At 39.4% G+C, this 16024-nt stretch overlaps 1 protein-coding gene across 2 annotated transcripts in view; it reads left to right on the forward strand.

Moving 5' to 3' along the window:
• ralgps2 (Ral GEF with PH domain and SH3 binding motif 2) overlaps positions 1–16024 on the forward strand; it is a 158439-nt gene that overhangs the window by 39010 nt on the left and 103405 nt on the right. For both annotated transcript variants that reach the window (XM_036581540.1, XM_036581541.1), the window contains exons 2-5: positions 5107–5220; positions 6219–6357; positions 7372–7479; positions 11384–11434. In XM_036581540.1, coding sequence (XP_036437433.1) covers positions 6298–6357; positions 7372–7479; positions 11384–11434 — 219 coding nt within the window. In that variant the 5' untranslated portion in view covers positions 5107–5220; positions 6219–6297. The remainder of the gene's footprint in view (positions 1–5106; positions 5221–6218; positions 6358–7371; positions 7480–11383; positions 11435–16024) is intronic.

Raw genomic sequence — 16024 nt, forward strand, 5'->3', positions numbered from 1 at the left:
AAAGATAAATAACTGCATAAGCGCCAGATTTCCAAGTCAATGTTATGTCTCCTATGTTCACCAGGGGCCCCAAGACCCAGAAGGTTAAGCAGCTTAGAAAAGTGTGTGTGTGTGTGTGTGTATGTGTGTGTGTTCACCAGGGGGCACTCCGCATACATTATCAAGCCAGTGATTCTCAGCCCGAGGGTGCGCGTGAGATGATAATCAAAAAACGTGCATATGCCTATTGTGACAAAAACCTCATCTCTCCAAAATGATAACTTTACAGGAGAAGGAAAAAAAGCACTTGACTCTTAATGTAAGACAATGGAACCAGACTATTTTCCAAGTCATTTTGGGCTGTTTATTTTGATCCATTCATCATGAAACTTACACGTAATGTAAAGGTCAACAGGCATTTTCAAATTATATCAAAAACGAGAAAAATGAGCTGCGAGGAGATGCAAAGTTTTGTTCTGACAGCATCAAAATATTAGGTGATTATTAGCTCACTGTGTTTGTTTTTGGTCAGCAGTGATGTGTTCTTCCTCCCCCGTTTGATAGTCATTGTTTGTGATGTTAGTAACTAATTGGCTTGGAACATGCTAGGTAACTCAGTAGTAGCTTAAAAAAATTTGAATGGACATTCAAATGTGCTAATTTACCAAATGTTTCAATGTTAAATGTTCTTTTGTCAGCCCCAATGCAAGCTTTGCACTGAATGAACTTTATAGCTAGTTAAAAACAAATGTTCATGATTGATTTGACGTGGGGAAACGCAAACAGTAACATACTGAAGACATAAATGGACTATCCGCTCTACCCCTAAAGGAATGAGTGTCATTTTTTCCATATTACTGTCTTTCATCATCAGCGTCCCTCAGGGCTTCTGCAGCTGTGTATGGTGCATGTGTGTGTGAGAGCAAGAGAAACAAGAGTTACAGTGGAATGAAAGATGGAGGAACAAGTTTTAGTGTTGTTAACTGATCCTTTGTTCCAGAGAATCTATCTGCCTATGCCTAATTGGCAGATAACAGCCTGTAAAGGTTGTATCTGAGTCGCAGTAGATCAAAAGTACACCATGACCATACATAAAGAAGGGTAATCAAAAAGGTGGAAGACAGGACCAGAGAGATATGTAGAGGATGATGAAAGATGGATGAGCAGGTTCAGTGGGCGACCTAAGAGTGAGAGAGTATTGTGTGCCTGAGCTGAAGAACACAGAGGTAGACGTGATGCTGGATGTGTCCTGACAGCCCAAGCCCTGGAATGCTTTCTGCTCACAGTCAGTGAGGCATTCCTAAATCATAGGATCATCACCAGCCCCTTATAATAGGGGGTGTGTGGGGGTAAGTAAATACTCTGTTAAATGTTCCAGGTGCCGGTATTTGAGAAAATCAGTATTTGGCAGGACTACAACTAACCACAGTTCTCAAATCTATTTTTTTGTTTAGTCTTATTTGATTAATTGATACAAACGGTCACGCCTTCTGTGATTTCCTCACTTTGTCCCCATCATAGCTCACTGTCATTTAAGGTTCTGTCAGTGCAACAAGTGATTTATTTTTGTCTTGAAACAGAACAATAGAATAGAATATTGTCCCAACGCTTGCCATAGTGCATTGCAGTCTGTTGGATAGTGCATATGATAGCAGAGATTTACAGAGCGCTGTAAACCACACTGTCGTGTAATCATTATCTACTATTTAGGGGTTTGTTAAGTTATATTGTGGGAAGTAAAGTAGATATGAGGTTGAAAAATAAGTAGCCTAATATGGTGTCTGTTAACATTTTTTTGTTAATTATTTCTCTCTATTGTGTCCCAACAAAAATACGTTGCATTGGAGGAAAATTATTTGTTAGATTAGCTGGAATCTTTTTGTTTTTCCCTTCATCACAGTCCTTTCTTTACTGTAACATATACTTGAATATCACAGTAGGTTAGGGTCAGTAGCTTTCAAAAACATTTTTGATACTCAAACGAAGTCCAGTACCTTGACACTGATTTCTGACCAATTTGACACTGATTGCTGACATTTTTGATACCGTCTTTTAAAAAAAAAACAAAAACAAAAAAGTAGATAAAAATATTGTACTATAGAAAGAAAAACTTTTTGATTAAAAAAATACATGATCCATGTACTCTGTATGTTCTTAATTTCAAGTATTTTTACATAAATTAATCTATTCTTATCACCCGTCTGAATTTTAAAACAAGCATGCTTATTGGCTCACTGATACTGATAAGACTATATATATATATATATATATATATATATATATATATATATATATATATATATATATATATATATAAAATATATATAAAAGTATATATATAAAAGCTTTTTTTCCTCATCCGAAAACACCTGATCCAACTAATCAGCTAATAATCAGTTCCCTCCTGAGTTGAAGGAGGTGTGCTAGAGCACAGAAAACACTTTTCAATGGAATAGAGTAACTGAAGAGAAGCAGTGCTGATCAGTTGGCTACTAATAACGCCAGCCTTGCATTCTGAAAGGGCCTCCTCAGAGCCACCGAGCAGGCGCTCTTGCCTTGGCCAGGCTTTGAGAGAGTCTGCGGTTTGCTTCCTGCTGTCTGCTAGATGACGAGCATTTTTTTTTCCTGCACAGCTCTCAAGTTCTCATTGTCATGGCAACTCCTAGGAAATGCTATGTTCTCCTCTCTCAAATCCATATTAGGCCTGTGTCAGCGTGTGCTGTGCCATGGTGCTCGAATTACGCCATATTTTTCGCTCCACTACTTTCTTTTTGACATAATAAAAGTTTTGGATTAGTAAGACGGAGCATCGGGTGTCTCCTGGAGAGCTAGCATCCTGCAGAGTCCAGCCGTAATCTACCACAACTGATCCAGATTATAAAGGTCTTCCAGAGGATCTGAATCCAAGAGCAAACTAGGTTAGATTAGGGTTGAAACTAGATTGGACGTTTGCCAGCAGCAAGACAGAAGATTCCTGGAAACAATCTCTTTGACGTTTTGTACTTTGCTGTGAAGGTAGGAGGTAGGATTTACAATGCTAAAGAATTAGAATTAAAGCAAAAATTCAGCTAAAATTAAATGATTTAAATGATTTAAATGAACAGAAGTGTGTTGCATCTCTTAAAAACTGCCGCATTAAAACTTGGCTTATGTTCATTTTTTCCGGATAACAGTATGCAATATATTGCCAGAATCCATACAAGCAAGTCTATTAGAGATTGCTTAACAACTAGATGTGGTTTAGGGTGTGATGATTAAGGTATGCAGTTTGTACAGTTCTAATTGATGGTATATATGCGTCCATTACTTGTCATCTACATTAGCTAGATTTGCTCCAGTGCAAAACTAAAGAAGCAAATTTCAGATGCCATACATGTTTTGTTTTTTTTGTTTTTTTTTGAGCTGTTGAGAGTCACTAGCAATAATTTGTAACCAAACTCTTGTTTGTAAAGGGTTTTTCAGACGTTTGCTTCCCATCTCATAAAAGTGCTGGTAAAGAATAAAGTTTTCTTCCTTTTTCCACGCTGGTCCTACACAGTGGTCCTCCACATCAAGTGTCCAAGTAACCAATGTTTTTTTGCTCTTGAAACTCATTGTGGGCTCAGTTAGGTGTGAATGAGCATTTCACAGCTCTGGATGCTGAACAGACATCACCAGTCTGTAGTCTTGAAAGGTGTGCATGCTTCACAGCCGCAGGTTGTCGTTTCATGCTCAGAAGATTGCAGCAACAAATTGAAGGTGCAAATATGTGTAGACTCACTGACAGTCTGATCATTATTTTCAGCAGTGCTTGCATGTGACTTATAATGCAGGTTTCGTGCAGGGCCAGCGTTTCCACGTGTCATGAGTTTAGAATATACAATTTTCACAGGCACGGCTGATATCGCTTGTGTTTTGTGGACTAGTGAATGTACCGCTGAGGTCTCCTTCTTTAGCTGCTCTAAAGTATGTGGCATTTTTCTTTTGCTGTAAGACAAATTAAGTGATGTACCAGATGTGATGTTTTGTTTTCCTCTAGAAAATCATGAAATCATATTGCCATGCAGTCGGCTACCTATGCAGCCGACTCTGAAAAGTTCTTTCTTTTGTAAACTCGATGACCTCCAACAGTCGTGACCTACAAGCACATGCTCTTGTTCACACACTGCAGCTGCTGTTAAACCTTTATGCCTGCCTGGAGGCATCTTACTTTTCTGAAGTCATGACTCCACCTTGTGGCAGCAGCTGGATATTGCTGTTTAGAATTAGGGCTACTGCATTAAACACACCAGACCTGTTTAGAAATGGCTGTATACCACTTTTCTGATAAAGATGTTGAACCCTCGAGTGCAGATCGATGCTAATGCTTTTTTTCAATTAAAAACTACTGTAAGCTATTTGTAATGAAACCACTTAAGATAAGCATGTAAAAGCAGGCTATCATGCTCAAACACTCAACAACCCCACAGGAAGAAATATACAGCTAACAAAATCACAGCATGTGTGTGCTATTTCAGTCTGGATTTATTACAGAATTATATTGTAGCAACACTTTACTGAAGGGCAGCGTTCATAGGGCTTCATGACACTTACATAAGCTTTTTATGGCAACTGGCTTGATCCTATGTTGACATTTTATAAATGTTACATTTATAGATGTATAAATTATAAAATGTTAGTCATAATTTGAAATGACAATGACAAATTGTCAAAACCAGTCTTTATGATAACTGATGATTGGTGGAATAAGCCTTTATAAATGTTTATGTAGGTTTGTATCAGTTGTCATGATGGGCTTAAGTGGGCGTCATATAACTTTATGAATGCTGCCCTTCGGAAAACTGTTAACATTCTTTCTTCCCCCATTTCCGTATCAGATCCAGCAATTTCTGCTGATTAGCCAGATACAGATACTCAGTATCATATTGGTACAATCTGTAGGCTGTTATGAGTATTAGCACTGAAAGAAACACTGAATGTGGCGCCATGTAGCAGCATTTTTGTAGCCAACATTTTCTTTAAGTGTAGGTCATTATATTCTAAAAGAATTATTATCCTTTAAAATATTTGGCTAAAATTAATGTTCATATCGAAGCTGAACCTTGAGTATTTGCGTGTCGTGACCTGTTGTTTTTCTTTCTCTCTCAGGTTTGCTCTAAGGAGCTAGAGTGGACATCTTCACACGTCCATATGCACATGGCATACTGAGCGCAGGTGCAGTGGACAGACCCTCGGTCACAATGCTTATCTGACATTGACTTGGTAAGTGTGCGTGTGTGTTAAAGACAGATAGAGAGAGAGAGAGTTAAACCTGTGATTAGGATTACAGCTGGAGGAGCTTTAAGGACATACAGATTCTCCTCACCACCTGTTACTTTAGCTGATATAAACACACGTGTGCACGCACACACACACACACACACACACACACACACACACACACACACACACGCACCCATAGCATTCTAAAGCCCCTGAAAGGAGTAGTTTGGTGTTTGATGTAGTCAGTCAGTCAAGACATGTTCATAGTCTTCATTCTAGTTTAGTTTAGGCTAAAGTTGCTAACATAGCCTAAAACGCAGTAGTCGCCCAAATAGCCCAAGTAGTTTCTATAAAAAAACAATAACCAAAACTCTATAACCACATACTTTGTTGACTGAAATGGCTGCTGAGGGATTGAGTTGAGGGATGTGAAAGTTCTGGTTATGTACTTTTATTGAAATTATAAAGGCTGTTTAGATGACTGCTGAGTTTTAGTGTTTGTTAGCAGCATCAGCTTCACAGCTCCAGTTCTAAACTAAAGAAGCAAAATTTGGACTCCAAACATGTCTTGGCTGATCTACTTCATCTGAGGTAGGTGGAAAATTGTGTGGGTTATTTTGGACTTGTTTTTCTCCCAGTTCAGTCCACCCACTAGTTAGGACTCCCGTAGTCACGTGATACTACAAGCGCTAGGAGGGCGAAGGCAAGCACAGGCTTCCTCCAAGACCTGTAAAGCGCCACCACATCTTTTCGAACTTTTCGAAATGACACGACGTCAATGGACAGCCGAACACACTCTGAGATATATGTGCATACAAATAGTAGCTTATTGTGGAAGTTTGTATCGCTTTTAGCAAGAAGCAGCCCTGAACACAGATAAATTATTGAATATTTCTGTTGCATAAGAAAGCCTTAGCCTCATGGACACTCTTCTATTTCATCCTCATATTTTGTGTGTGTGTGTGTGTGTGTGTGTGTGTGTGTGTATGTGTGTGAAGAGTGCCAGGCAGGCTTACACCAGCAGATGAGGATGATAATGATGAGGAAGCTACTGCGCTAACGCCAGATGGTTTGGGAATGATGGACGTCCCTAATGGCCAACCAAGCGTCTCCACTTTAACCACTACTGCTTCGGAGGTCAGTTAACATTCTCGGACATGTTGAACCGCAATGACAGTTACACAGTTATTGCAGTAATGGCAGTTGTATTTATTTCATTAGGAACATTAGAACTGGTACTGCAGACTTAGCACATCAGTAGAGTAGCTGAGGTTATAATATTTGATATTTAATATGTCTGTTTTACCTTTTTATTTCAGTGTTTATTACTCTTTTCAATCCTTGTTCTCTGTTTCAATGCTCGGCTACATTGCAGATGAAGCCCCCTCTCAGTGAACTTAGATTTTAAATAAAAGATGATTGATTGATTGGAGTCAGGTAGAGATAGCCTGTGTTTCAGTGATTCTAGGTGATGTGCTGTATTTTAGGGAAGGGCTTTTAACCATGTTTGCTATTCGAATATTTGCTTTTTGAACACATTTCTTGTATTTTTCTTATGAATGGAAAACAAAAATGTAAGGTTTAACATTTATTGCATGCAGCTGGCTTTGGAGTTGATCTGATCACACAGTTGTTTTAGGGTTTTATTTTTGTGTTTGATGTGTATGAGAAACATTTCAGATCATAGCTCCACTTAAGTGTCAACGTTTTGCCCAATGTGAGAAAATTAAAAGATAATGTGATAATTTTTTTTATTTTAAGCTACCCATGACTTTCTATTTGAATGCTCAATTGAACTAAAAAAACTCTGAAGTAATGAATACTAAGATGGGTTTAGACATCCATTTATTACCACACCCTTCCTTACTATATACCTTAAAGAAGGGGTTCTTCAGTGGTGTCTTAGTAAAGACAATCGTTGTATAGAACTATGATGACTCAAAAAACCATCTGAATGCTTACATAGTTCTTTCAATGGTTACACGGTTCTTTCCCATGATGGGGAGGCTGTTGTCTGTGGTTATTTAAAGAACCTTTTACAAAAAGGCTATTTAGATCACCAAGGAGGATTCTGAAAGTCATTGAATCTTTTTTTTTGTACTATACGGAACCATTTTTGCTAAGAAGTAATGTGTTTGTGTTATTTTTCAGAGGAGCAGCAGCTCAGAGTCTCTGAGCGAGAAGGGCTCGGTTGAGCTGAAGAAGAGTTTTGATGCTGTCGTCTTTGATGTGCTGAAGGTCACACCAGAGGAATATGCAGTAAGGCACACTCCTGTGTGTGTGTGTGTGTGTGTGTGTGTGTGTGTGTGTGTGTGTATATGAGTGTGAGCGATGTGGTGACTCACTGCAGGCAAAAACTCTTTCACACTTTAATTTCTATTCCTTAAATTTTAATTTAGACTCATTAAATGAGAAACAGATGCACGCTCACGCAGGCAAGTTGCAAATGTGCGACTGCAAAGACAGTAAAACATTATCTGTCTGTACTGTAGAGTTTAGTAAATGGGTCAGCTGAGTCTCTGTAATAATTGATGCTTGCTGGCAGTCAGTCACACAAGCTGTAATGTCCTCTGGCGCGTGAATTAAATATAGTGAAATCAGAGTGCTCTCTTCAAACTTTCCAATCCTGTGACTGCTTAAGGTCCCTCTTTAAAATACAGCAGCAGTACTTCCAACATGAATGCAGTCCAGAAGAAGACGGATGCTGCTATTTCAAAATGTCTTCATAATTTAATTGTTAAGATGTAAACAGTCACTCAGAGTACTTTGATGTGCCATTCCAGAGAAACCTACTGAGGGTTTGTTCACTACAGTGGTGATAGGTGTTACAACTTGGTCAAGGGTCAGGCCGTACCAAGTCAAGTCAAGTCGAAGTTTGTTTATATAGCGCTTTTTACAACTGGCGTTGTCACAAAGCAGCTTTACAGAAAAAATCTGGGTCCGAGCCCCCGTGAGTGCCGCCAATGGCGACAGTGGCAAGGAAAAACTCCCTAAGAGCAGGAGGAAGAAAACTTTAGAGGAATCGAGACTCAAAAGGGGAACCCATCCTCCTCTGGTCCACACCGGATAGCAAACAGTGTTAGTATAAAATATTAAAATACAGAAATGGAGAAAAACAGGTGGAGCAATGGTTATAATTAAATAGTCTGAGTCTGTGCAGCAGCAGCAGTGTCCTCAGAAGGGTCAGTTCATGCAGGTGAGGTTTGCACAGCATTGTACAGCGAGAAGCTACATGGTGGTCAAACCGGTCCAGAAGGGTGGTGAGCAGTGGGCACCCGATCAAGGCAGAAGAAGCAACAGCATCAGACGTGCAGGATGGTCAGCTGTTCAACTCGGCAACGAAAAAGAAAACACGCAGAGAGTTAGTTCTGTAAAGAGTTGCTGATCACAGCTTAAAGTGTTAACATAGTGCAGCAGCGACTCTGGCAGGTACCAGGTAGTGGGAGTAGGGTCTCTCCCCAGACCCGCTGCTAAACCAAAACACCAAACATCATTTGAAAGAAAACCAGCTTAGGTTTATTTACATTTTTTTAAAAACTCTAAATAGCAAGACTGTTGAACTGTGAGGAGTTGTAGCTGTAGGGATAAGCATATGCCAAAGTAATAAATAGAACAACTAATACCTACACATTTGGACTCAGCATTGGAAATGTGTTCTCTGGGGCGATGAATCATGCTTTATGATCTTGCAGTCTGATGGATGAATCTGGGAGAATGCATAGTGCCAACAGGAAAGTTGAGTGGAGAAGGGATGATGGTCTTAGGCTGTTTTTCAGGGTTTGAGCCAGGCTCCTTAGTTTCAGGAAAGGGTAATGTGCAAGGACATTTTTGACAAACATATACTCCCAACTTTGTGGCAACAGTTTGAGGAAGGCCTTTCCTGTTCCAGCACGACCGAATTGGAATGCCGATTGTGAGCCAGGCCTTTTCATCCAACATCAGTGTCTGACCTCACAAATGCTCTTTTGGCTGAATGGGCACAAATTTCCACAGACACACTCCAAAATCTTGTGGAAAGCTTTCCCAGAAAAGTGGAGACTGTTATAGTCGCAAAAAGGGAGCAACACCATATTAATGCCCATGGTTTTGGAATGGGATCTCATGTAGGTGTGATGGTCAGGTGTCCACATATTTTTGACCATATAGTGTATAATGATTGCGTTTTAACATTTTGTAATTTCACAAAAGATCTAAATGAAAATGATTCGGGGCATTTTGTAACATAGGCATCAACTGCACTGTTTATATTTGCCCAAAGAAAAAAAATTCAGTACCCCACCAGTGTTTCTCAGACAACTGTGACAGTTTTGCAGCACAGTCTGTAGCTTACATAGTGCTGAATGTAAGCACTGGGCCATTAACAATTTGAGGTAATGATACATATTTAGTCCATGCATTTAAGGGCTAAGCATAAGCCTTTAGATAATGATTTTCAAGATTATAAAAAATACATTGTCAGTTGTGTCCAAACTTTTGTCGGGTCCGGTGTGTATATATTGGAGATGTTGCCTGTATATTCATGTTGCTCTCGATACATTCCATGCCTAAAGTCTGGAAGGCCTACATCAGACATGCTGACCTGCTTGTGAGTGTGTTCTTCAGAAAGCGCTTCTATCTGGGCTACAGAGTCGCTCTCTCCCTCATTTATTCATGCTCCTCCTCACTAACCCACATAGTCAAACTCACGTGACTCGGAGAAGAGCACGTAGGAGAGGATGCATTATTGATCTGCATGTATGCGCTAACGTGACCATGCGTACACATTCTTCAGCGGGAGACTGAACTGCAGACAAAACCTGATTTATTATTTATACAACTGCCAGACATGCTCACTCATACATCCCCTTAGAATGGAGGACCACAGAGAAGACGATGTAGCCTATTATAAATTTAACAAAGTCTACACATTTACCCACTGTGAACACACGACACCTCTCCTTTTTGTAAACACACATGAACTTTTAAGGCCATTATACACCAAATGCAAAGAAAATGATGAGCAATATGAAAAGTGACATTTTTTTCTCACTTAAATTGTGCACACTAATTTTTTTTCTCCCGAGTTTTATCATGTTGTTCAAAAGGTTAGGCGCTGTGACAAAAAACAAAGAAAACAGACTTGATCCGTGATCTGTCTCACAAAGCAATTTCTTGCTAAACCAGCTTTACGTTTTAAGTTTACATCAACCCACTCCTGGACTTCAGATTTTCCGATGGATCACTTTTTACCATGCTACATCACCATAGCATCTTAGGCTGCACAACAGGACCAATCAGGGCCAAGCTTCTGACCAGTTGGGGACGACCTTCAGTCGGAGGTGGGCCTTTTCGGTCCTTTTCAGAACCCCTTTTTTTCTTGGTGATGTTCGTGGATCAGTCACTCATAAAAAATGTTGCCTTGGAGGGAAGAAACGTACCTACAAAGATTTGAAGAACATAAAGCACTTATTTTTATTTTTATTTTTTTTTGAAAAGTGAGCCATTCGGCTCCCCTCATGTTTCACACGATTGACTGTTCATCATAAATGGGATGCTTTTATTTGCACATGTATGAGTATTAATCCCAGCTTTAGTATCTGAACTAAATACTAAACCATGCTTTGTGAGACAGTCCCCAAATGTCTTCCTTAAGTGACACATATGTGCTTTGTTCCTAACAAAATGTGCAAACACAGATACAGGCTACATCCTGTTTTGGAAAAGGAAAAAGGAGCAGCTAGCTTTCATGACCTCATTTAGGAGCTGAAGCTTTATAACCAGCTTTATAATTTTGCCTTCGATTGACCAGTTTTTTTCAGTTGCTTTTGGAGATACTAGCGCCACAAGTAGAGGACGGTTGAATCCTTTTGACGTGTGCCAACAGACATGAGTTACTGCAACACAAATGTTGTGTCATCTTGGTAGTTGCTATGTTGATGGCATAGGCAACAATGATTTGATGGTCAGTTCTTGTCCTCTCTAAAAGTTTGCAGAAATTGAAATAGTGTTGCATTTTCATAATCTGAGAAATCAGTAGTAGTGTGAAAGATCTCAGTTATTAATGTGTTAAATTTGTTCACTCAAGAATCGTGTTAGGTTTTTCGGTGGAATTAGATTGAATGTCATTATAATGAGTGATTAAAAAGCATTACATTTCTAATGTGTTCTCTGTGTTTTCCTGCAGGGTCAAATCACTCTTATGGATGCACCAGTGTTCAGAGCCATCCAACCTGAAGTGAGTACATGTCCATGTGCCCTCACACATAAACACACACAATTGTGCACTTCACTACCACTGTCTGATTTTCCTTTGGCAGTGCTGATTCTTACCAGTAGGGGGCAGTAAGTCCATGGTTCATTCACGGGTTGTCCTTCTTTCACGTGGCTATTATTATGCAAGGCTTAAACAGGAAGAAAACCAGCTTCCCTACATACCTATAACCAATTAGCAATACATTCCATACAATCATCTGTAACAATGTGCTTTGCTGTTAGTAGTGTATAGTTTAATAACACCATCCTTTTGATTTATAGTGAAGGTGAAGTAAGATAAGCCAGTTTACTTCTGCTTTGAGTGAACTAATACAATAAAAAGCCTTTCATAATATGACATGAGTATACTAAAACATTCAAACACAGATAGCAACACATTTTACACTCTTTTATTATCACAATGATGATAGTTAAAGTCTTTTATAGCTTTTACCTTTAACCCCTTTTTCACAATAGCTGTAATATGTAATTTCTGACTGTTTTGGAAGTCCCTCAGTCAGAAGGGATTTTTTTTGTCTTCAGTCACGTTAATGGAGTATTAAGAAAATGTGTATGACTTTCACAGCCGCAAGCTCAGTGGACTTTCATCGTGTGTAAGAAAGCATGTCAGTATTTATAAATGTTTTTATTGAATTTCATTTTTTTTTGTGGCAGTTGTGCCTGATTTTTTAACGTATTGAGAAAATCTGCAGTCATGCTGTTCATTTCATCGCAGCAGGGCCGTTTTAGTGTAGAGGTGTGAATGGTTTTCACCCCACATCTCTTGCCAGCAGCTCAACACAAGTCACAACATTTCACACATAGAGAGCCAACAGTGTTCTCGCTAATCTGATAAGATTTACATGGAAAAATATTTCATCTGATTCTTTTAATTAAAAATATTTTCCATTTCACATCACTAAGACTTTTTTTGTGTGCTTGTAGCTGTAGAATGAGTAGGATCAGTGAGCATCCAGGACAGACAGAGGCACATTCTCTCTGTGCGATTTATGGACGCAAACATGTCTGCCTGTGCTCTCTTTGTAAAGTGGAGGCCTTCAGCAGCATCAGCTGTGATTTATAAAGCATTTGATGAGCTTACCCCACACTGAATCCCAGTGTTGCATTCTGGATCTTTTCCTTTTTATGACTGCTGACAAAATGGGGAGAGAGGGACTAGATATAATCCTTAAGAGAGATGGAGAGAGAGAGAGAGAGGGAGAGAACGAGAGAGGACAAAAATAGTGCATGCCTGGGATTTGTTTACGTAGGCCTATTGCTTTATTATAGCTGTTATTGATGTCTTAATATATAGTGATCACTGTAATTTACATAATTGCCAGGCCTGTTGAAATCTGGCATGGGATTCTGTGGTTGATTAAACAGCCATGTGAGGTTTTGATTATTTTGGCAGACTTGGTGCTGTCTGAGCCCTTGCAGTGATGCATTCCTAATGTTTGAAATGGGAGATGCTGGATCTGTCGAAGAACGAAAGCTTCCCCCTCTGTGGCAAAACTGGATGATATTTGGATTTGTTTGAGCAAACGTCATAGCTTAAAAATCAAACTTAGTATGCACAACACAGCGTTCTGCAGAGGTTCTGTAAAATGAAGAGAAATAGGGGATATTAATGGATGATAAATTAAATGTGAATTATCCAAAATTGTTTACTAACTCATGTTGTTTATGTTTTGGCAGCCTATGTTGAACAAGGATTTTTAGTTCCTTAAAGATTTAGCCATAATCCTGGAAAATTTGTGAGCCAGAATGTTTGAGAGGGTTAAGAGCGAGCTACAGATGGACAGAGAGAAGGATATTAGCAGAGTAGAAAAGATCTACTTCTGCTGTGGAGCCCGAACAGGGTAGTAAAAGAGCCGCATGCAGCTCCGGAGCCGCATGTTGCCGACCCCTGGCCTAGACTGAACAAAGATCAAACAAACTTTGTCTGCTCTTTTCATAGACTTTCAGTCAGATACACCCTCTCATTTGCATCAGAAATTTTGTGGCTTTTTGCCTCTCTTCCTGCGGCTTCATACTTGTTGAAGCATAAACCAGGCCAAATGTCAAGTTTACAGTTTTACTCCACACGGTCAGTCGGGATGTGTTCTGGGTCTGAAGTTTGTTAGTTCTGCACTGGAGCTGCGAGACTAATGTAGCTAACAAATAATAGAACCCGCAAACTGCATAACTAAATCACAATCTCTCCTCAAGTTAAGTTGTTAATTATAAATAATCTCAAACAGACTTGATTATGAGGTGTCTTAAATTGTATGGAATAATTCTTTTTTTTCACACTAAATCTGGGGCACTTTTGCCAGTAATATTTGGTTATGCACACGTGCAGCTTTTAACCAGTATTCTACAGAATGCATATGTTACAGGATGTATACATTCATTCTTACTATGAAAGTCCTGGTAAACAGGACATGATGTCCTCAGCATGATTGGCTAACAACTCCTTCATTTCTTGATTATGTGCAAAGATACACTTCCGTGACTTTTTGTCTTGTGAAAACTGGAAACTTGACTGTAAAACCAAAAGCCTCAAGCAAATATCTAGGTTTGGCCGCCGTGCCTGTCATTTTTGTGCAGTAGCGCACCACCAGGGTAGAATTTTCAGCTTCTTTCTAGAGTCATGTACGACATACAGTCCTGTAGCATTTTCATTTGAGAAAAGAAACTAAAAAACTCAACTCTAAAAACAAAAGTGTCACTTAAATGTTCAACTTTGGCAGTTGTAATGTAGATGTTGCTGTGTTTGTCCATTTCTGTTCACCCATTAGCCCTCCTGGTAATTCCCCAGCAATTGTATTAGCCAAGTTTCTGAGTCAGCTTTACCTGAATTCACCTGAACTCCAGCTTATGGTCTCACTTTACCCCACTTCCCTTTTAAGTACCTTTAAATTCATAGGTAAAAGTTTGTGTGTGAAAGGGGCTATACTGTTGTCTATTTTTTTTACATAACAGTATGTCATACAGTGTAAGAAAGCGAAAGTGTATATGAAACTACTTGATGTGGTTTGAGGCAGTGTGTGATTAATTATGCATACAGTTTGCTCAATGCTAATTCATGTATGAGCTTGCATTACTCGTTGGCTTCAGGGCAAAAAGATGAAGCAATCTGTGGACACCAAGCACATCTTGGCTGATCGACTCTACTAGGGATAAAGGGGAAATTATGTAACCTTGATTTTTGGCCAGACTATGCCTTTAAACCTTTACCCCAGACCCAGAGCTGACAGAGTGATGGCTGTCCTGTTGCGTCTTTCCACTGAAGCCCTTTATGTCTGCTGTTACCTCAGAGCCCAGGACCAGCATGACCTCATGCTTTTAAGGAACTGTAGCTGCCCTTAAATAGCTAACTCAATGAAAACGTCATTATGAATTCCATCTGTTTTCAGTGCTAAACAGTAAAGATTACAGTTTACCTCATGCATACATTCAGGCAGACCCAGCAGGCATGAGTTCTGTACCCTGACGTTGTGGTTTTACTGTGCTGTTTATGAACACACTGACTCTTACTGAGCTGCCCAGGGCAGGATGGAAACTCATTCTGCAGTTTTGATCCTAATAATCCCCATGATATCAGGGAACTGGCAGTCTTTTCTGTTTAATGTTATTTTGCTGTATTGCACTTATAGGCTAATGACGTTTTATGTCTTTTAATGTCTGAAGGAAAACTGAGTATGTAGGCTAAAATATTCTGTTACGAAGTAAACTGTGTCTTTAAAGAGCTTTATAAAACACATCGTAACAGACATAATTACCGACAAAATGGCCTCTGATCATTTATCTCTGGCTGTGCTGTGTGAGGGTGTTTGACAGGCAGACTTGGCTTTAAAACCCTGAGTTCAATAATTCACGCTGGAATTGTCAATGGATGACTGTATGTGTGTGTTCAGGCCAGACAGTCTGTGTTGGAGACATTGACAGCACAAGGCGTTCCACTGGTTTGAGAATTGCACTGTGGCAATAACAAAAATAGACAGACCCTTAGTACTTTGATATATCAGCGGCCCACATGTTATTTACATGTAAATGACCAAATATAATTAATATTATCAGTCAAATATTTGAATTACGGCCAATATTTTAGCTCAGTGTTCACTGGTGCACAATTAGTCTCTAGTATATGGCATTTACATTTTTTTCAAACTCACTCAAATACAAAACGGAGAGTGCTACCCCAAACAGAAGATTAGGGCCCAATCCCATTTTCACCCCTTGCCTACCACTTAGCTCTGCCCCTCCGTTTTGCACGTTTACGTCTAGGGGAGGGGTGTCCTGATTTTTGTTGAGATAGAGGGGTAGGATGAAGGGTTAGGGCTACATGGCCCTCGAAACAGAGGTTTTTCAAGGGCATGCTCCAAGCGGAGTGTTATGAGAAAAAAAGAAAAACTGGCAAGATGGCTGAACAAGAGACCAAAGAAACCCACAAATGTGAGAATTTTCTCCATTAAAAAATTATTCTAAGCATAACTAATGTATTATGGTCCTTTTCTTCATAACAAGCATAAAAAATCGGAACTTTACCCTCCTTTGCTATCACTGCAGACTGGCAGGGTCACCTACA

Source organism: Colossoma macropomum, unplaced genomic scaffold (genome assembly GCF_904425465.1).
Source record: "Colossoma macropomum unplaced genomic scaffold, Colossoma_macropomum, whole genome shotgun sequence".
In the NCBI taxonomy this organism is placed as follows: Eukaryota; Metazoa; Chordata; class Actinopteri; order Characiformes; family Serrasalmidae; genus Colossoma; species Colossoma macropomum.